Source organism: Sarcophilus harrisii, chromosome 6, assembly GCF_902635505.1.
Source record: "Sarcophilus harrisii chromosome 6, mSarHar1.11, whole genome shotgun sequence".
Lineage (NCBI taxonomy): Eukaryota > Metazoa > Chordata > Mammalia > Dasyuromorphia > Dasyuridae > Sarcophilus > Sarcophilus harrisii.
In genome coordinates this window covers 20,586,454-20,608,742 of record NC_045431.1, presented here as the reverse complement: position 1 = coordinate 20,608,742, position 22,289 = coordinate 20,586,454, and the positions used below count along the sequence as shown (strand labels likewise).

At 34.7% G+C, this 22,289-nt stretch overlaps 1 protein-coding gene across 3 annotated transcripts in view; it reads right to left on the bottom strand.

Annotated features, from left to right (window-relative positions):
• Window positions 1–17,488: 17,488 nt before the first annotated feature.
• The window catches only part of PCDH7 (protocadherin 7), a 466,821-nt gene continuing 462,020 nt past the window's right edge, over window positions 17,489–22,289 (bottom strand). For 2 of the 3 annotated variants that reach the window (XM_031943109.1, XM_031943110.1), the window contains exon 3: window positions 17,489–21,842. In XM_031943109.1, the coding sequence (XP_031798969.1) occupies window positions 21,463–21,842 (380 nt within the window). In that variant the 3' untranslated portion in view covers window positions 17,489–21,462. The remainder of the gene's footprint in view (window positions 21,843–22,289) is intronic. The other variant, XM_031943111.1, reaches the window with a different exon arrangement.

Sequence of the window (22,289 nt, the reverse complement as noted above, 5' to 3'; positions counted from 1 at the left end):
CTTTGTTTTGAAGATTCTGGAAAGCCTTCACCTAGTTGCCTTTCTTGAAACAGAGATTTTCCTCATGCTCTAACTGAAAATAGAGGAAAACTCTATTAGCATTCAGACTGTTGTGCTCACTTGTCTCTATAGGACCCTCAAAGATCTTGGGAACTAAGGAAACTGAGTTATAGTTCTCAGACTTGTTGACTTTGAGTGACAAGTTTTACTTTTTTCAGAACAAATCAAAAATAGCTGCATTTAACAGTGGTATTGCTCGACTCCCCCCCAATGGGGAAGCAAATGTATGTGGGGGTTACTAATAGAAGTCTTTCTCACTGTGATAATAGGGGAAAACATCTGAGAAAATAAGTTATAAATGCTTCATTGCTACAAGTTCAAAATTGCTCAGAAAGTCCACATGTATTATTTAGAGTTTTTTTTTTTTTTTGTTGTGGAAGAAGTGGAATGAGAATATATATATATATAATGATGTAAAAAAAAAAAAAGAAAGTATGTATTAAAGAACAAAGTTTCAATAATAAAATTTTCAAAAATGATGGGATGGAAATTCATAGTCCAAGCATCTCTAACCAATCCAACAAGAAATTAAATCTCACTTATCAAGGAGGTTGGTGACTTGGATCACCCCTTAACTCTATTAACATGGTAGGCACTTCACAAGGGAAGATTTACTTTTGAGATGGTAAGAAGGGAAGTATAATATATTATATTCTGTACAGTCTTCGAATGTCTGTCTTTTGTTCTGCCTCTGACATATAATAGTTTTGAAACTATGGTTGTCACTTAACATTTTGTGCCCCAGAGCTGACATAAAAATGAAATTGACTCTATCTTAACAAACAGAATTATTTCCTGTTCTATTTGCAAACACAGAAATCATTTTACAATCACTTCTTTGAATTTCCTCAGATCATTGACTGATTAGGGAGAAAGTCAAAGCAAAAACCAAATTGAGAAGAGAAATAAGTATGAAAAGACATTCTATGTGATTGTAATAACTAAAACCTTGCTGAAAATGAACAACATGGCAATTTGGAAAATGGATAAAAGTGGGGCTAGTCTCATATATATATATATATATATATATATATATATATCTGACACAAGAAAAACAACAGTGAGGAAGCTGGATGGTCCTGGATGTAGTTCTGTTAGGCAATTAATTAAGGAGTTATTGGAGTACAAAAAAGAGCACTCCCACCTGAGGAGTGAGAAAATAAAATCCAAATCATGACCTGAATAAGCTTATCCAAATGGACAGTCCAAGTTTCAACCAAGATCTGATCAAAGCCTGGAATAATTGGGCAGTCCAAGTTGATTTAAAGGTGTTTTTTTTTTTTTTTAAGGTCCTGAAATTCAGAGGTGGAGACAGCAATAACTAGAAATTCTGTTTCACGGTTTAAGTACAACAATCTCTGCTTAGGGGCAGGCAACTAAGGGAACATTCAAATCAATTTTTAAAGCTATATTTATATGGGGAGTGTGAGAGAACTATTGGATATAAAAATCATAACAGGTGACATTTACATAACATTTAAAGTCTTGCAAAGAATCTTAGATAAATAAACTAATTTTTCCCTTATAACAATCCCATGAAGTAGATGTTATTTTTATCCCCATTTTATAGACTTGAAAGCTGAGATTGTGAGAGCATATGACTTGCCCACTAACACAGCTATACTAAGCAATTAAGGCAACATTCAAACTTCCTGACACCAAGTTTAATATGCTCTCCATAATACCAAGCCCTACATGGCAAAAAAAAAAAAGAAAAAGGAAAACAAATCACCACAAAACCCAACATTTTCTGCAGAACCTGATGCTCTTTTTTTCTTCTTGATGTAGCTGTAGGCCATGTTGAGTGGGCTGCTATTAAGAAAGAAACCTCATATTTTAATTATTCTTGCTAAGTGCTAAGCTCAGTTGGTTGTACGTACAAATGGCTATGAGGGTTTCCAGTGCACTTTCAATATCAGTACTCTGAGGGAAAAATAAAATAAAATAAAAAACTCTTGTCAAATCATCTTGGTTATAGCTCTTCCCCAAAGTGAGTAAAAAAAAAGTAGGAAAAACATTCTGGAAGTGTATCCTATATCAGGTGTAGAATAAAGAGTTAAGTCTGTGGAAGAAGGTGGTTGTTGATTATATATTAGTTGTATGATTTAACCCTTTTTTCACAAAGATTTGCTTTTTTGTGCCAAATATTTCTACTATCCATCCTTCTCCAGTCTGTGGTGAACAGCATTATTGTTGTGAGTCAGATCTGCTGTGCCATAGCTCAGAACTGCGTACTGCCTCGGGAAATAGATACATCATCTTGCCAAGTGATGACAATCAAAACTAGTATCAAGGAGACGACAGTGGAGAATACAAGGTCATTCTCAGACCATGATTCCTGAGATTGATAGAAGATAGGGAAGACAAAGCTGATCATTTTTAAAAGAGAAAATAAACCAAAAGGGAACTTGCCTAAGTGGATCATTCCAGGAGAATGTATGGAAGCCAGAAAAAGTTTAGTAACGTGGAAAAATGAAATATCTGTTGGTATTTCTCTCATCCTCATTAAGAATATCACTGACCCATTTGAGTTCGACTCCCTAAGTACTTTAGGTATTCTGTGAATAAGTGCCCATGGCTCCTTAGAGGGTAAAGGATATAATCTGTACTGAAAATAAGACCATTTTCAAGGATGACAAGAATTGATGGTCAATGAATCTCAATGAATAAAAGATTCCAAAAGAATGAATAGAAAATATGGTAGACTCTGTCTTTACATCTCTCTGTTTTTTTCCAAAGGAAAAGAGCAGCAATTACTGACAAATATATCTGATTTTCACCTCTCTAAAAACCTTTTGAGAATGATCTATCCAGATATTAAGGACATCAATGAAAATATGAGAAGGGAAAAAGCCGACTTTCATGGGTGATTTTCTGTGGCAGGCCATATTTTTATGTTCATTCAGATGAATTACTAGAAAACATAAGATCCTTCAGTGTTTATTGCTTATTGATTTTGAAAAAACAATCGGACTCAGCAAAATAAATTTGTCTTTGAAGGCTCTCCAGCAACATTTCTGCCAGGCATATGCTAAAATTATATAAAATAGAATGACAGATGGAACTCTGGAGATAACTTTGTTCAGTTATCTGCTGTGTAATGAGATCAAGTGAGGTGTACAACAAGGAGCTATAAGCTCACCTAAGGTGCTTGGCATTGTCAAGCAGGAAACCTGGCAGAGATTCTAAACAAAAGAAGGATTCCTTTTCAATGGCACAATTCTCCAAATATTCTAATTTCCAGACTCACTAAAGTAATTGTATTGATCTCTGGAGCACTTCAAGTGTTCGATGAAATTTACTAGAGCGCTAAATAGATGGGTCTTAGTTATTCACACAGGAAACAAATAAAATGAATGAAGACTGGCTATTGCCCATTTTAGCAATGATGACTTTTCTTTTGTAAAGGCTTTAGTGGAAGTGAGGGTTTTCCAGGTAGGTTGGTGATATTTACAGAATTAGGGGAAAGCAGAGAGTTGGACAATCACATTGATCCTGAAGATTTATCAAATGAATCAGAGGAAGACCTCTAATTTATTCTACATAGGATTTATAGAAAGACAAAAACAGAAATCACATAAGCAGGAAAGAATTGAAATCTACTTTCTGGGGAAGAAGGGATGGAAACATGGATCCATGAATGGGGGGGAGGGATTGTTGTGCCGCCAAACTTCTTCCATTTGCAATGCTTTGAAGACTGTTGGCTTTGGAGGTAAAAGAAGTAAGTTGAGCCTTTGATTATGCCTTTTATTTTCTGGAGGACCTTGATCATAATATTTAACTTTTCTGAGTCCCACTTTTCCTTTCTGTGAAATGAGAAGTTTGGACTAAATAATCTCTGAGGTCCCTTCTAGTTGTAGATCTATGATGCTAGCTGCAATGTTAGATTTAATTTTTTTGCCCCCAAAGCTTATCTCTTTCCACTGTTGTGTGATCTTAAGGTTTATTAGGTTAAAAATCATAACCTCTGAAAAATATTTGAGAACCCTGCCGTTATTGAATTTATGGTCTTCAATTAGATATGATTACAAAAGGGCATTTTGAACCCACAGTTCACTTTGGTCTTTGAAACCTCAACTAGAATAAAGGAAATTTTAAAAAATGTATCAATAATCTATTATATCATATTTTCTGCTATATTAACATCAATAAACAAATGGAAAGTAAGCTATCCAACAAAAGTTAAAATTCAGAAAAATCACAGTGTCTTAAATGGGAGAAAAATACTGCTTACAGTTCTACCAGAATTACTTGCACACTCCAACAACTCTACATTTTGGATCTCTATGCACCCAAATCATCTGGGCCATGCTTTGTAAATGGATCTTTATTGTTTTTTTGAACTGCCACTGGAATTATTACTAATACTGAATTTCTGAAATATTGCTACTGAAAATTATTACTGAATTTCCAGAAATATTTTAAGTGATATCCAGCCAGATTTTTAGAACCTCCCTTCCACACATCTGAAAGCATACATATAAGGGAAGGAAATAAGCATTAATAGAAGGCTGTCTATACACCAGGTACTATGCTAAACTCTTTACAAATAAAATCTCATTTGATTTTCACAACTGCCCGATGAATATCTGCATGTGAATTCTTACTACAACTAAGAAAGACTTTGAAAATCTATGTAGAATTGAGATTTAGAGATGAAAAAAGGAAAAGGAAACATTGACATGTTCACGTTTTCTCGAACCAATATAAGCTTTAGGGAATACTGCTTCAGGTATCTTATGGCAGCACTCTATTTCAATTCACAGAGATCAAAATAGAAACAGTTGTCAAGGAAATGTTCATCTCTTCATGCAATAATGAAATCCATATGGACATATGCTTAATATACCTATTTTATTCAGATATAATAATAGCAGATCTTTTGATAACTATTAGTAAAGTTAAGTAAACCAACAAATATTTGTAACATGATTATTAGTTGATAATAGCATAATGTCTAATAACAATAATAATTTTTTGTTTCACAAATATTTTCTGAGTGCTTACTGGACTAATAATGCCTTCCCTCTGAGATGATCTTCCATTTCTAAGATGATTTTCCATTTATGCTGTATCTCATGTGAATTTTTTTGTGTGCATATGGTCTCACCCATTAAAGTATAAGCTATTTGAAGGAAAGAACTGTTTTGTTTTGTGGGGGAGAAGAGGGGTGTTGGTCTTACTTCATACCTGGTGTTAACACACTGGCTGGTATGTAGCAAGCTTTGATAAATACTTGTTGATTGACTGACTAAGCACTTCAAGGTACTTGGCTGGTATTTGGATTCATCACTTTCATAAGACAATAGGTATGGTTTCCTGTTTCCTAATATGTAGAATATACTTTAAAGATGGGCAATGGAGAAGGCAATCTGTAAAGTTTTATATGAATGAGTTATTATTATAAAATATGGTTGAGGTGCTTAAAGATCTTACAGTCCTAAGCAGAAGAAATAAACCAGGTAAATAACTGTAATGCAGAATATTATATTCTAAATCTATTTAGTAATGCCTTTATAAATGTGTAATACATTTCTTTCTTTTCTTTTTGGGGGATAAAAGGGGACAAAGCAATTGGGTGTAAGTGACTTGACTAGGGTCACACAGCTAGTGAGTTCCAGGTGATACTCCAATGAATGTCAAGACCACATTTGAACTCAAGTCCTCCCAAGCCAGGTCTAGTGCTCTGTCCACTGTGCAATCTAGTTCCCTCAATATATTTCTAAGAATATTTTTGATCTAAGGAGAAGTGAAGCCACATGATATGACTCAAAGAGTATAGTAGTCAAGGGATAAATCCTTAGTTTGGAAAAATAAATAATGGGCTAGAAAGATGCCTAGATACCACCACATTCCAAAAAATATATAAAACAAGAAGGAGAAGAAAAGAAGATGGATAAAAGAAGAAAGAAGAAGAGAAAGAAGAGAAAAGAAAATAAGAAAAGAAAGAAGAGAGAAGACAAGAAGAAAAGAAAGAAGAAAAAAGAAGAGAGTGAAGAGGAAAAGAGAAAAGGAGAAGAAAAGAGAAAAAGAAGAGAAAAGAGAAGAGAATAAAAAAGAAGAAAAGGAGAGGAGGAGAAGAGGAAAAGAAAAAGAGAGAAAACAAGAAGAAAAGTAAGCCCACAAATGCATTTCCTGAGTTCCTAATACTATCTTTCACATATAAACATTTGTTATCCCAGGTATTTAGAAGAATACTGTGAAATTCTAATACTTCCCAGAGGCTAGTGATCCTCACCCCCTTAGCCAACATTTCCCTGATTAAGGAGTGTGTGTGTGTGTGTGTGTGTGTGTGGTATGCGTGTGTGTGTGTGTATCTATGCTGTATCCCACATTAAATTGTAAAATCCTTGGAGGCAGAGATTAATTTGCTCTCAGTGAGTAGTATAATACTTAGCCCAAATAGGAGCTTAATAAATGTTGTTGATTGATTGATACCACCTGAAGTTAAGAGCTTAAGGTTACTCAGTGACAGACCTAGAGTTAATATCCAAATCTCCAGTGTTCTTTCCACTATTGCAGATTATAACCTCCTTGAGGGCAGGAAGCATCTTCTGCCTCTTTTTGTACATCCTCAGTACTTTGCACATCTCTTAACCCTATTGAAGGTGCTTGATAAATGTAGATTAATCAATTCTCCAATCAAGCTTTTACTGTAAATTCTAGAGGATAAGCAATTCAACAAATGTATGACTCTCTTTGTATGGAAAGGAGAAGTCCTATGGATGAAGGCATTTTGGTGGGGGCCAGCAAAGTCACCCTCACTTCTGAGAGCCCATCCAGCTGTGGCTCACCTAGGCTTAGCCCTCGGTACATGACACAGACAGGAAAGAACATTCGTGACATTCTCCTAGTTTATTTTTGGAAATACACTCATCGGCCTTTTAAAAAGCAACTCTTCAAAATTAGACTTCATAACTCTGTATTAAAATATATTAAAGGATTCATGGAGAAAAAAAAGACACGGAGAGATTGAGAAACAGAGACAGATGTATAGTGACAGAGCCAGGGAGATGCTTTTTAAAGGAATTTGGTTCTGGCAGCCATATTTTTAAAAGCAGAGAAGTTGTATCATGTAGATACATTGATTAGAAAGGTGGGGCCAAATCCAGTCGTCTACTAAACATTATAATGTGATCACAGTGCTGTATCCCACACAGGAATCATATGTTCTTATTAAAAATTAGAGAGTAAGGTATTAGTGGAACAGTCTCAGAAATTACTTAGTAGGCAACCTAATTTTCTCTTATCACTCAGTTTGATGCCTATCATTATCACTCCTATGCATATTCTAAATTATATTTTGGTTATTTTTGTAGATGTTTCATCTCTCTCCTGAACTGTAAATTCCTTTAGGAATGGGCTACATTTTTTTCATATTCTTATTTATACTTGCTGGTTTGGGGGGATACAGGAATAAAAGCTAGACAGTCCCTGCCCTTGAGGAGCTAAGCTACTAGAAGGTTACAAAAAATTGTTCATGGTATTTTGTTATTAATAGACAAATAACCATTGTCATATCAAAAATCAAACACATATTTGCCCTTTACTCAGCATGAAACTATATATGTAGTAGTAACAAAACACTTATTTTTCTTGATAATGTTTTTAGTTTAATATTGGGTGAAATTTTATTATTTTTTTTGTTTTGAATTAGGTGTGTTTGTTTGTTTTTCCCAAAATTCCCTTTGTTTCACCTTGATAAAAATCTCATGCTATCTTCTGCAATCACTGAAAAAATGTTAGTATCTTCATAAACTAAAAAATGAGGAGAAAAAAGGAAAACACTCTTCTTTCATTGTGATCACAGAGTTTCTACTGACTCCAAAGATTTTTTTATGAACAGGAGATAATAGCTTTTTGACCCAAATTGCAAATATTTCTGAATGTCCTTGGATCATAGTTTTTAGTAGCATTTAGTCTGTTAGACTCAGTCATTTCAACTGGGTTTTATGTTATTAAAAAAGAGAAAAATCAGAAGGAAAAAAAATACTTTGATAAATTTAAAATTTTGACACTTGAATTTTGACACTAAAGATGACTCATTTCATTGGAATTGTGATCTCAATTACAATATGCAAATACCTAATAAAGTCAATGAGGTTTCACCCAGTAGGTGTAGGAAATTGATATGAAATTGACTCCAGTATAGCATTTTATTCAAAGCTGCAACCTTTTTTAATCTTTGTGTGCTCACAAGTATGTGAAGTGATTAGTCTATTTAAAAGACTCATTGTCTAAGAAAAAAAATCATTGCTGGAAAGTACCTAGATTTCTTTTCTATCATTACCTTACAGTGGTTCTCAAACTCTTTTTCTCAGTATCTTTACGGTATTAAAAACTATTGAGAATATGTCCAAAGAGTTTTTGTTTATATGGGTTACATAATAGATATTTATCATAAATAGAAAAAAAAACTAATTTTGAATTTGTAGACCCTCTGAAAGGATTTCAGAGACCCTCCAAGATTCACTGCATCACACTTTGAGAACCACTGCCTTAAAATATGAAAGCCCTGATCTTTAAAGAGTTTCTTTCACAACATAAAATTTACTCATAAAACTAATTGATTGACTCCAGTTCAGTACTTAAATAAGATAGACAGTTTCACTGTCTCAGAAAGAGGAACAAAAATATATCCTTTAATTGTACAAGAAACACAAATTTGAGCATGCTTTGTAAGATTGTAAGCTCCTCTATTAGAGGAGTGATAAAGGTAAATATTTAGTAACATAAAGGTGTCATAAAGATAAATAGTTTATACAATGAGTTATACGTTCACTTTATACTTGTTGAATGTGATGATAATATAGTCACTTAAAATCATCATCAGTCATACATCTCTGATATTGGAAGCTATATCTTTTTTCTCCTTACTTTTCACCTTTGTGAAGTGTTTTCAAAATGTTTTATCTTCATATTCTATGAATCTATCTACCCAGGCTTTCTTATTATATGACTACTTTTATATTCCTATTCCATTCATTCATCCTTCCATGAAAAACATGATGTCTTCTATGACTACTAAGCAGAAACATGTTGTAATTTTTTTATTACATCACTAAGAAGTGTCTATCTTTATCCCTTATTTAAGAAAATAATGGCACATATATAATTAGTTGCCTACTGATTGAGAAAAACAATGGATGCAGGTGCATAATTGTTGAAATCCATATATTTCTCTAAAGTTTTCAGAGTACATAATATATTGTATTATTTTTGAAACTTCTAACAACCCTGTAAGGTTAGTATTTTAGATATTATTATTATTTCCATAATAGAGATAAGAAGACTGATTATTTTAGAGTTTAAGTCATATGTCCAAAGTCAAAAGTGGGGTTCAAATATAGTTATTTCTGACTTTGAAGTCCATCATACTATTCCCTATATGATATTGCCTCAAGATGATCTAAACAATTCCTCAGTCCCTCATTAAACTTTGATGGAAGAGATTGGGAGACAAAGTACCAAAACAAATATTAGAGCAATTGGGGTAAAAAGCTGGAGGGTGAGGGGTTGGTGGTCAAAGAACAGTGGAAAAGTTAGAAGATAGAATAATGAAATCAGTTTTAGGTAAAAACAAGACATTTGCACAGAAATGTTGAGCAGACAGATGAGATAGAAGATTGGAAATTGGAAAATACTATTCCTAGAGATAGAGATTTCAGTCATTTGTGTAGACATGATCACTGAACATATGAAAGTATGAAGCATCTTGAAGAAGGCAGCTTAAAGAATGGAGGTCTCCAGGGTAAATATTAGAGAAATCCCATACTTAGGAGGAGGAAAGAAGCAAAATTTTAATCACAAAAATCATTGAATGTCAAAGTTAAAGGCATCTTGTTAATCATCCCACCCCCAAGTTGAAATTTAGAAAAATGAAGTGACTTTCTAAAGGAGCACATCTAATAAGTCAGAGAATCAAAATATGCATCCATGTCTTCTGAATTCAATTGAATGAACTTTTCAATCATGACCCCTTTTTAGCTGAGAACTTTTAATGTATATAAGTATATAAAATAGGTATACCAAGCAAACATTTACTGATAATAAATCATAATTTTACAATCCACATATTCAGTTACGGGTACTGGCAAAATGGGGTCACAACCCACCGTTTAAGAAGCTGGCGTCTAGATGACAATTTTAAAATAGTTTCGATAATGAAAACTAATTGCCTTCAACATGATCTGAAGACAAAGCTAATAGTGAAATAAGCAAACAGATTTCCCAGTCTCCACTTTGTCCCTTTTCTGATTCAAGGTACTTGTTCTGTGCTAATGCCATTCTCCTCATGTCTGAGGTTCTGCTCCCTTGAAAACATCACAGAAACAGTCTGGTCCGGTGCAGAGAACTCTGAATTTAGAATCAGATGTGAATTTAATCCCTGACTCTGCTAGTTATTTTCTGTGTGAATGTAAATAAGGCACTTAAGCCTTTTTGGTCAAAGTTTATTCATTTGTAAAAAGAAGGGGACTTTATTATTTGATTATTAATGGTTCCTTAAAACTCTATCTCTATGATTCTGTCTCTCAAAGTTACCTACTAGGTTTAAATATTATGAAATCATATTTTACATCAGCATTCATTGCCTTCTTCTTATACTTCAATTGTTTCAATCTTGTCCAAATCTTTAAAGTTTTCTTGACAAAAAAAAAAAAAAAAAAAAAAAAAGAATGGAATTGTTTTGCCATTTTCTTCCCCAGTTTATTTTTACAAACGAGGAAACTGAAATAAAGAAGGTTAAGTGATTTTCCTAGGATTCCATAGCTAGGAAATGTCTGAGACCAGAATTAAATTCAGGAAAATGAATCTTCCTGACTTAAGGTATGGTGCTTTTTCTATTATGCCATTGTCTAGGGCTATTTAAGTAGAAGACATCTTTAAATGCAATGAAAGATTCCCTCATTTTGGAATTTCAGACCTTCTTAGTCTCTTCCTTAGCTGTTTGGAGTATAATAGGTTGCTTTCTCTCCGTGTCTCTCTTTTTCTGTCTCTGTCTCTGTCTTTGTCTCTGTCTCTTTCTCTGTCTCTCTGTCTCTCTCTCTCTCTCTCTCTCTCTCTTTCTCTCTCTGTCTCTGTCTTTCTGTCTCTCTTTATTTCTTTTTAGAGAAATATCAAGTTATCTCTATCTAGACACCACTTTGGGGTAATTCTGTTTCTAATTATACCTGTACTGACTGCAAATGAGTAAAGAAAGTAAGGGTTCAGAAATAGATCCTAGGGGAAGGTAAGTGGTCCATTGGATAGAGCACCAGACCTGAAGTCAGGAGAACCTGAATTCAAATCTGGCTTCAGACACTTAATACATTCTAGCTCTCTGACCCTGGGCAAGTTACTTAATACTAATTGCTTTAGCAAAAAAGAAACAAAAGAAAAAAAAAGAAGAAAGAAAGAAATAGATCCCAGTATATCTCTTGTGCAGCAATCTGATTAACTTTCAGAGAATTGATGTGATGTTGTCCTCAGAGACTTACAAATTTAGAAAACATTTGAAAAACTAGGCTGGCATGAACTTCTTCAAAAAGGCCTTATCTAATAGGCCCTTGCCTAGTGTGCCTGAAGAAGGTTGAGAGACTAAGAAAAAGTGACCACACATCTCTAAAGAGGTGTCATTTTTTTGAGATGAACTCTTTCCTAATTTTCACCTTAGTCTGGAAACATAGGAAAAAACACTGAACAGATCAAAGGTGAGCTTGAAACTGTCAGGAGATTTCCTTTTTGTGCACACAGACAGCCTTAAAAAGAAGTGGCCTAGCAGGGGTGGGAAAAGTTCACTTTTCCCACCTGATTTCTCTAGCCAGGCACTTTTAAATTGTGTAGGAAGAATGTTTCTACTGAGTTCCCTTTGGAACAGAATCTGTGGGAGAATTGGCTCCAACTGAGTGGGAGGTGAAGTAACCATGGTCTTGAATTTGTTAGTTCAGCCAAAAGTCTGTAATGGAAAGTCTATTTCAGAATTTATCTATGGTATTATTGCACTAGTCCAGTCTTACAAATTGTACTTTATATCTATCAGTGAAACTATAAAGGAATAAAAACTCTTCTGTTGCCCATTACATCCTTTACTTCCTTCTATTATTCATTTTCCTCCCTCTTATCTGTTCTATTTGACTTCCTTTTCATCTGCTTCTTCCTCTTTTCCTTTTTATCCTTTTCACTGTCCTCTTAATCCTTTTTGTTCTCTCTTCCCTCCTACTTTTACCTCTTCTTTTTCTTCTTCCTCTTCTTCTGATCTTTTCCTGAACTCAATGAATTGCTAACCACTGAAACATATTCCCACGTCTTAACGAAAGCTCCATCTCTTGGTCAAAACTGCAAGAGATTACTACAGAAAGAAGATAATTTCTCTATCTGTGACCCTGCCAATATAACAGTCTGTCTTACATTGATAGTCAAGAGGGAGCATTTCTCTGCCTTTAAATCTGTGGATAACAGCACACTGGCTGTGCAAACCAAACAAATCCTAAATAGAAGGAAAAATCAGACACCTAATGTTTTGCTATTTGTTTTTGACCCATAAAAGACATGGAGAAAAATCAAAGCAGCATTCACAGGATTCTAGGTAATTTGCAGAAGTCATCAGGAATATCTTCCATGTCCTTATTAACATTCTAGTAATTGATAACTAAAACGTATTTAAAGTTTTGCTAAGAAATAAACTACTGGAGGCTGTCGATTTCAACAGAGGCTGTATTGCTCATCCTACTTCTCCTTTCTTTCCCAAAAATGCAGATTGTGTTGAAGTAAGTTCAGGAATAACAGAAGGATTCTAAATTGCCCATCTTCCCTTCAAAATATCCCTGGACTGACAGAAGATTCTTCTGGAAGCTTTTCTCCTTCCAATCACTCTTTCATATTTTCTCAATGAGAGATTTTCAAAATTTGGTAAATTTAACTTTTAGAGGTTCTTGAATTCAGGGTAACTCTGTAGATGGCAAAAAAAAAAAAAAAGAGGGAGACTGACTCCTATCAAATAATTCAAGTTATCCAGTGCAGAGACAGCCATGCTGGATTATTCAGCCCTCTCTTTTCCCCCCAAACCAATCCACCAAATCCATCACAGAACAGGATTTTGGAGATTTTATATTTTACTCAAATCAATGATACTAAACAATCATGCTTGGTATATGTTGTGTTTAGTCACAGCCCAAATTTCTTTCTTGAAAACTTTGGCTTTTCCTCTTCTCCTATGGTATCTGTTAGATCAACAATGTTGTTAACTTAGCAGTACTATTATTGATCATTTATACTGCCCTTTTATGTCACTTTTATTGACTTGAGAGCAACATTATCTAAGGTGAGTTAGCAACATCATGCTGTTTTTGTAGCCACGTATATTGTGGTACCTAATGGTCAAATAGGTTGAATGTACATATTTCCAAGGAAAGCATTTTTATAGCTCCTCTCTTGTGCCAGGAACTGTGCTAAGCTTACTTGAGGAGGAAAATCAGTCTTTCTTAAGATACAATTGCCATAAGAATGTACCATAAAGTACAATTATATTTAAGCCTTTGATATTGCTCTTTAAAACATTTATTCATTCTACTATAAGTACCATAGGACTTCAATTACGCATTTTTTGGCTGTTTATGCCCTAAATTAACATGAAATTTATTGAAGGTGATAAGCCTGATGCAAAGTGGAAATGAATCACAATCACCTAGATATGAGAATTTGGTCACCTCCCATGCTCTCATTTCTGATTCACTTAGACCTTATCATCAAGAAAGCACAGGATAGCTCTCCTAATAATTCCTTCAAGATGGTGAACCTAAGCATTCTGTGTGAAAATGGAGCACTGGAAATTTCCCTCAAAGCAGGACTCATTGTCACTCCCCTCACTTTGCTGCCATAAATTGGTTGATTATTTTTGTTGTTGATGTTTTATGCTATTCTAGCATCCTGTTTCATGCTCACGTGGGTCTTAGAATTAGAAAATGATCATCAATTTTAAAATAGTTCTTAGAGAAACAACTGAAATGTCTTTGCTCATTTCCTTCCAGTTTAAAATTAAACTGATCCAGTTACTCTTGTTTTCTTCCTATTTCTGTAATATAAATCTATTTCAACTGGCAATTATTTTTTTTATCTCCTCATAAAGCTCTAATTAAAAAAATATATCTAAAAACTGCTCCTGTTTTCCTGCATAGGAAGAATATTATCATCCATCCTATGCAAGTCACTGGTAATTGTGAGACCTAAGTTGATAGAGACATCAAAAGGGTTTATGTGAAGAGGAATAGATGTTTATTTTAATCCTTTTCTTTTCTTGACTTCAATATTTGTTGTGAGATTCTAAAGGAGATACTACTAAAAAAAGAAAAAAAAGAAATCCTTATATATTAGTAATGATGCCTTTATAGTTCAGGTGCTGCTGAAGTTATTTGACATTGCTCTGTTGAATTTAGGACACTTTTTTTTCCTGCTGCACTTTGTAAACATGACCATCTGTTTAAACACTTTTTAAAGTGGTATATATGCTTCTAGCAAATGTCAGCTTCTTGAGGGAAATGTATATATCTTTTTACATTTCTAGAACCTAGTCCAGAAACTGAAATGTATTAGGTACCTAATAAGTGCTTGTGAGATTGAATTTGTATCATAGTGAATTTATTAGAAATAATAAAACTGAAGATCCCAAATAAACTGGTTGCTTCTTCCAATAATGTTATGAGGAGTTTACACATTTATGACCTATTAAGCATTTTCTACATACTCCCACAGGAGCCTCAATAAAGAGACAAAATTACTTCTGTATGGGTCACATATTAAATTTAGTCACTAAATTTATATTTTATTGCAAAGCAACAGAGAGAGATGAAGTCAGGGTTAAAGGGAAACAAATTGTTAGCCTCTCTCTGTTTCTTGTCTCTCTCTCTCTCATATTCACATCTGTCACCACTATATACTTCTCAAAAATGTATTTTATCTTAACTTGATCATCTTCCTGTTTTATAAACAAGATAAGAGAATAAGAAAAGATATAAGATCAGTCATGATTTATTACATTCTTAGAAGCATGGAAGTGAGATTGCAAGTTTTTATTATAATAAAGCTGATTGGATTGTATAACTTGGTGATTATTGGATGGCTCATGAACAGGTCTACTAGGAAAAGTCTGTTTAGGTTGGAAACATAGAGCAAAAACTCTCTTTCTCCCTTTTCCCCACCCTGAGGGTAATTGCTTTAGGATACAGAGACAAAAAATTATGATTGGTACTTGAGGAAGGGGAGTGGAAAACAGAATCAATTATTTGCACTCAGATGATTTCCTCATGGAAAGCAAATAGGTGAAAATAAGTACACCATGAAAGCTAAGAAAAGTTGGGATAAGAACAATTATTTCATTGATTTGGGCAATCTTAATGGACAGTCCTGATAATGAATTTCAACCAGTTGGAAAACTGGATTCTGCCTTTTTTTCCCCCTGAGCCAATTGGGGTTAAGAGACTTGCCCAGGGACACACAACCAGGAAGTGTCAAGTGTTTGAGGCCAGATTTGAATTCCAGTCTTCCTGAATTTAGGGCTGGTGCTTTAGCCACTGCATTACCTAGTTGCCCCATAAGTTTTCAATTAGATATGAGAAATGCTGCGCAAGTTGGATGTCTAGAGAATCATTGGAGAATCAGTACAAAGTCAAGTGCTGATAACTATCTGATGAACTTGACCAGCTGAGACAGCCCATCTGCATAATTTTTTTTTTTAAAGACAAATTGTTTGGGTAGATCATGTTAGCTTGTCTTTCTTTGGTCCTGATAAATTATCCAAAACACTTTGACAGGTATACTTGACAGCAACATGAAATTTTAAAAGTTGATAGAAATGAAAATGTACACATTATTTGCAGATTTAATTGCATCTAAGATTTCCCCATTAAAATCATATCCATACCATGGTAAAGAAGAACTAAATCATAACTGTACATTAAATTGGGTAGCAATAAGTTACCATTGCTAGTAGTTAATGGAAGTCTCACTGATACCAATCACCAAAAATGATTTTCCATAATTGAAACTAATTCTGGACTTCTCTAATCTTCACCTTAAAATTTCCATTTGCTCATTGCTTATCCCTTCATATGCAAATTATGTGTCTATGCTTTGATTGTTGTCTCTTGTGTTTTCCTGCTTATCTTTAAAAACTTTCAAAGATATGATTTTTAACTACTGGAAGACATCCACTCTGCAAATTTTGCATAGGATGATAAATTAATTAAGATTCTGGGGAATGAAATAAATTTCTTAAATAGTCTTAGTTTCTCACCTTAAAGGATTTTTTTTAATTGATTGAATGGTGTAGAAAGGAAAAATAACAAAATCTTCATATAACCACATACAAAAAATTGAAGAATGCACTGTCAATTTCCTCATCTCTTAGTATGCTTTATTATTTTTATTAACACCACCACTACTTTTGTGAATACAGAAACTTTCTTTCAATGACATTTTACTTAAGTGATATTTCTATAGAGTATTTGGTGTTTTGGTCCATCTGTGATCCTTTAAAGTCCCATCCAAAATGGAGAGACAATGGCAAGTGAAACTTAAAAGTAGCTGAACTACAGAAACATTGGTTTTCTTAATGTCTTTAACACTGATGGGAGTTCTAACATCATTTGCTTCTTAAATGTGGAAAAAAGTATGTATCGGTCTATTAATCATTTTTCTGGGATGGATAGTATTTCCTTTCCCTGAACAAGATTTTTAAAAAATAGAAAAATCAGTATAGGGGAGCAGGGGATTAGGAGGAGGACAATGATGTGAAATAGATATGGGGAAACAAGGACATGTTAATACCTACCAATTTACTCAATGAAATAAAATAACCATGAGTGTTAAGGATGAGAACTGGTAAAAATAAGTAAAGGAGTAAAACTAAACCAATAAGAGAAAAATAAGAGTGTATAGCAGAAATACACACACACACACATACATATATAAACTGGCTGCCAATGCGTAAAAAAGTTTTCTCCCCCCCACTATTTCTCTGGTTCTGACTTTAAAAAAATTGACTTTTTTTCCTATTCTATCATTATATAAAGAAGTTACTTTACCATATATTTGCTTAGAAATTTTTCGTCTTAAATTTAAAGTACTTTAAATGATTCAAGGGGAAAAAATAGAGCTGAGTATTCTGATTACCAGATTACTTTAGGATATAGAATAGGTCAAGAAAACTGTTTTAGAATTTGTTTTGATGAAAATGAATAATACAAGATTCATTCCCTAATAAAACAATGGTCATCCATAGAGCTGCTGAACCAAACAATTACTGGGGCAGCATCTCTTTCTTTTTTGTTCCACCATATTTGAATTAAGTCCAAATCAAAGCATTCTGCATCAAACTGGCATATCGATTCACTCACTTCTTTTCCAATGAAAACGGAATTATCTGTCAAACAGAGAGTAGACTTACAATGGGGAAACCATTTGAACATGTTATATTTTAATTTGCAGAGACAAAAATGACAAGCAATTTATTTACATAAAACTGTACAAAAGCAAATTAAATTATGTAAAATATTTCATAAATAGAGTTGGACTAGCGTTTAATACATTTTGCATGTTTAGCATAGTTGCGTGCATAGTGACTCATAATAAACGATGATAAATTGTTCTCTGCTTCACTATCAACATCCAAGTTGCAGAACAATAGTCAATGATTAATATTACAAACAGAGCGTACCACACTGAATGCAAGTGCTTTAAAATTTAGGAAAAGTTGTCTGAAAGTGTACCCCAGGTAGGTGGGAAATGATGCCTTCTTCCAGATGTTTGATACCTTTGCCAGGGACACAACTGAAATGCTTTGCTACTTTCAAGTCCATTTTCTCTTCTCCTTTTCTTAGGGACACACTGTATATTTATCACCGATTCTACATTAAGTAGAACAATTTTGTTCCAATTTCCCATGATAGTTTTAAGATAGCTGCCCATTTTACGGCAGCTTCTTGGGGTGTCTGTGCATATGCGTGTGTGCATGTTTTCCTACAGAACATCTTCCTAGGGTAATCTTTCAGCCAGACATCTTTAGCTCCATTTTAATTCCTTCCCACATAAAAATAATGCCTCCCCTGTTTTTTGAAACTCAGGCAGCAGGCCAGTCAGAAACTATATCGAATAAATATATCGTCACTTGAGATCCAGAATGAACATCAGATTTCTGATCGAAGTTACAGACGTTAATACATATATAAAGTTATATAATTATGCATCAATCTATAAACGTGTCCTAATGTAAAATGCATGCAAAGTTCATTTGGGTTTCCTGCGTACAGAAAATAATCAATTTATTATATACTGTACAACCAAAATGGAATGGTAGCTAAAAACAACAACAACAAAATCTGAAATCGTTTCTTTTTGTAGAATGGACTGAACACGTGTGGCAGAAGCCAGCCTGGGTTGCTACCGCAATATATGCTATAGTTCCCTTCTGATATCTCGTGGGCAGCCCATTCAAGCTTGTTTTAAGAATGAAAGATACTTAAGACTGGGCCATTATCTGAGTTTGGCAGAAGGCAAATTCTTTTTAATATATTATTTATCATTTCTCAGAAAATAAACATGGATAAATATACAGGTTCAAAAAAGTTGGGAATAGCCCATTACCCCTCAGTGTCCAAACCCAACCACCACGTTAACCGTAACGACAGGTAGAAAAGGCACAATTGCATATTTTGCATTCACTCTTTGAATTTATTTTTTTGTTTGTTTTTGTTTTTTTAAAAAGCACTCTATATGTGGAGTGGCACCAGATTTAGCCTATTCAAAATTAAAAAAAATACAAACACAAAATATATTTCTGTGTCATGCCGGCTCATAATAGTAATAAACATGTTATGATTGCTAGTTCTACTGGAACTGCTGTGAATACTTACAGTACACTTAATTGTATTCTTTCACACCCATTTTAGTTCTAAGGAGATTCTCACAAGTTAGATGACTTAATGACATGACCAATTTTGATACGGTGCAAACATCGGTGAGTGACTGCTGATCCAATTAATCTGAAGGTCCAGTGTGACCCATATTAGCTTTGTAGACAAAAGGGTTTAAAGACATATTGAAACAAGCTACCTAGAGGTTTTCAAGTGTCTCTTCCAAGAAAGAAAAATCCTATTGAAGCAAAAAAAATATTTTTGAACATCTGTGTTATGCAATTGAGTATTCTGTTGAAACGTGCAAGAAAAATATGTATACATTATTACATAAGTATCTTTAGAAGCATTTTTCTTAATAGGTACTTACAGATTATACAAGGCAGTACTGCTTTAATGCAGTTTCCTATCAAAGTACTAGAACTTCATCTTTCCATAATGTAAATAATAATCAAACATAAAAATGTTCAATTATTAATATTTTAGTCTTATTTGTCCCTCAAGTCCATGTCCCCATTCATCCTAACTACTGTACACAAACTAACACCGAAACAAAAACCTTAACGCTGGAAAGAGCAAAATGGAATGGCCCTAAGTCCCCTCCCTCCCTATTCCCTCCCCTTCCCCACGACCCAAAAGAGGAGAAGTAGTTTTCAGAGATAAACATTTCGATGACTTGTACTGAACTGTTGCTATTCCAGGCTGCTTAACTTTATAGTCTGAGTAGTTTCACGAAGCAAGAAACTAGGCAGAACTACATTGGGACTACAATTTGCTAGAAAGCCATATAGCCTAGCCATCCCTTTACACCGGGCTATAGCTATTCAGAGATTTGAATGTTTGTTCTCTTCCCGTGTTATTCCCCGTTTTGCTGATTGTCGATTTCATGTGAATGTCCCAGCTCCATTTTAAACTGTCCTAAATCTTCATCTACAGAGCAGATGGCTCAAGTTCTGCACTCTGTTACTTTTTATTGCACACAAAACCTGTATCTGTTCCGTCTTTCTTTAAGATGTGCGTCCTGTGAGAAATGTCACAGCCCAGAACTCCTTTCTTTCGTGTTTAGTTTGGAATGCTTTGTAATTTGTCTTGAGTGGCTGTGTAAGTATCGGATGGGTGCTAAAGTCAATCAGACTTTGTCACCTTCCTCAAAAGCTATGAGTCTTGACATTCCATATTACACAGGACTCAGGTTTAATGCACTTTTGTTTGAAGAATATTGGCATTGGACCATTGACCAAAGCAACGGATAATCTGTAAGGTGGATGTAAAGTCCAGTAAGCCTACCCTGGATTCTGGAGGTGATGGTGGGAGGGGATGGGGAAGATGATATTGGACTTAATTCGCAAGATGCTTATGCCAATAAATCATCTTTCTGTACACCTCCCTCCTCCCCCAACCCATTACCCATAATTTCTATGACTTTGAAAAATGTTATCTTCCCTGATAATATTACCCAGAACTAGCACAGGACCTGCATTGCCTCTTATGGCGTCAGCAATTATGCTGACAAGCTCCTTTTGAGGATTTCAACTAAAATTCGCTTAAAAAATTCTTTTCTGGACTAAGTGACTCGGCTGCTATGCAAAATGAAATCTATCTGTTATGTATGCATATAACTTTTTGTGGGTGTGATGGAGTTCTAAGTCAAGACCAAAAACATTTTGTTTGTAATTCCCCTGATCCACTGTATGATCTTTGGCCTTTAAATGACTGAAATTGTCCCAGATAGGTGCTAATGTTGGTCTTGTCCAAAGAAAATGTAAGTTCAACAGGTGATCTTTAGTGTGATGCATGGGATGCTAATCTGTTTCTGCAAACTGTAATTAATTATGCATATAGAGAGAACATCCTGTCTATGAATGGAATTGACCTCAGAGTTAATTATTTGATAGGGAATATACCATGTTTTAGACTGCAGTCTCCGGCTGCAAGTGATTTTTCGGTTGCCAGCCTCGGGTGAGAATATTAAAGCTGTGGTCTTCAGAAAGTGCTTAGTAACGGTTAGACCTTTTTAGTAACTGGACCTAGAATTTGGAAGGTTTGAGGCAAATTGTTCTAACGGGGATCGACCATGTTCTGATGGTGTCGTTTGGAGGATACTTTTTTTTTTTTTCTTCTGACCTGTTATTCTCAATCAGTCAGATGACAATCAAACTAATCAAAATGATTAAAGTCATGCTTCAGCATTTGGGATAAAGACAGTGTGCTGTGTTCTGCTAATCAGGCTTATTACCATGAACGAAACTTGCAACCATCAATTTTTTTTGGGGGGGAAGGAGGAATCGGTGAGGGGATTAGACATGCAAGTAACAACAATGGTTTCTACATTGTACATCATCATCAGGCAAACGGTATAATTAAGTGCCTGATGTGGAGGCAGAAGTGGCAGGCCAGCTTTGTCTCTTTGGTAGCCCCCCTTTTTTAATTTTTTGAGTTAAATTGTTTTGATTTTTTTTAAGGTTTGCCCCTTTTTCTTTCTCTTATATGAAAGAACCTTATTGTTGCTTCTGAAAGCCTACAGGTAAACTTCTCTTCTAGTGAGAGTGTTGACAGGAGATGGCTTGTATTCCCCCGTCTTCGTCAGGGGAATATCCTCTGGGTTGGCTTCCTCATTTTTGCTGAAATTAGCTGCACTGAAGGTCTCATAGGATGAGGTCAACTTTTTGTTAAGGAGGTTTCTGTTGCGGTCACCCATGAGAGAGGCTTCTCCGTTGGCCAGCTTTTCCTGGCTGCCCCGTTCATCGACGGGCATGAATGTGGAGAGTTTTGGCTGGCTTTTCTGCTTCCTTTCAGGTGAAGTACGGACTGGCATCCAGCAGGAGTCTGAGTGACCATATTCATCACACTCTCGGGTGCACTTCCCTGTCAGGGCTACATCTGGCAGAGGCCTTGAGTCTGAAATAAGAGCAGAAAGAGCCTTAAGAATAAGTCACCTTTCATCCCCTCTTCTATTGTTTCAAAATAAAGAAATGGCCACAAATTCCCTCCAAGTGAACCATTTTCATCCCACCACCCTTAAACCAACAATTGTGTGTGTGTGTGTGACTGGGGATTCTACTATTTCACTACAGCAACATATAGAATCCTCAGCTGAAAATAAACATACATACATACATACATACAAATACACACACATAAATATGTAATATACAAATATAGGTTTTGCATTAACATTGTGTGTTTTCCTAAGTAATCACTGAGCAAAGGCTTCACTTCAAAATTATATGGAAACAGGTAATAATTAGAGCAGAATGGATGACATAGTCACATACTAAATAATGACAGCATTCCAATATATTTCTGCTTTCTTTTTTGAACAGAAAATAAACCTAAACAGAATAG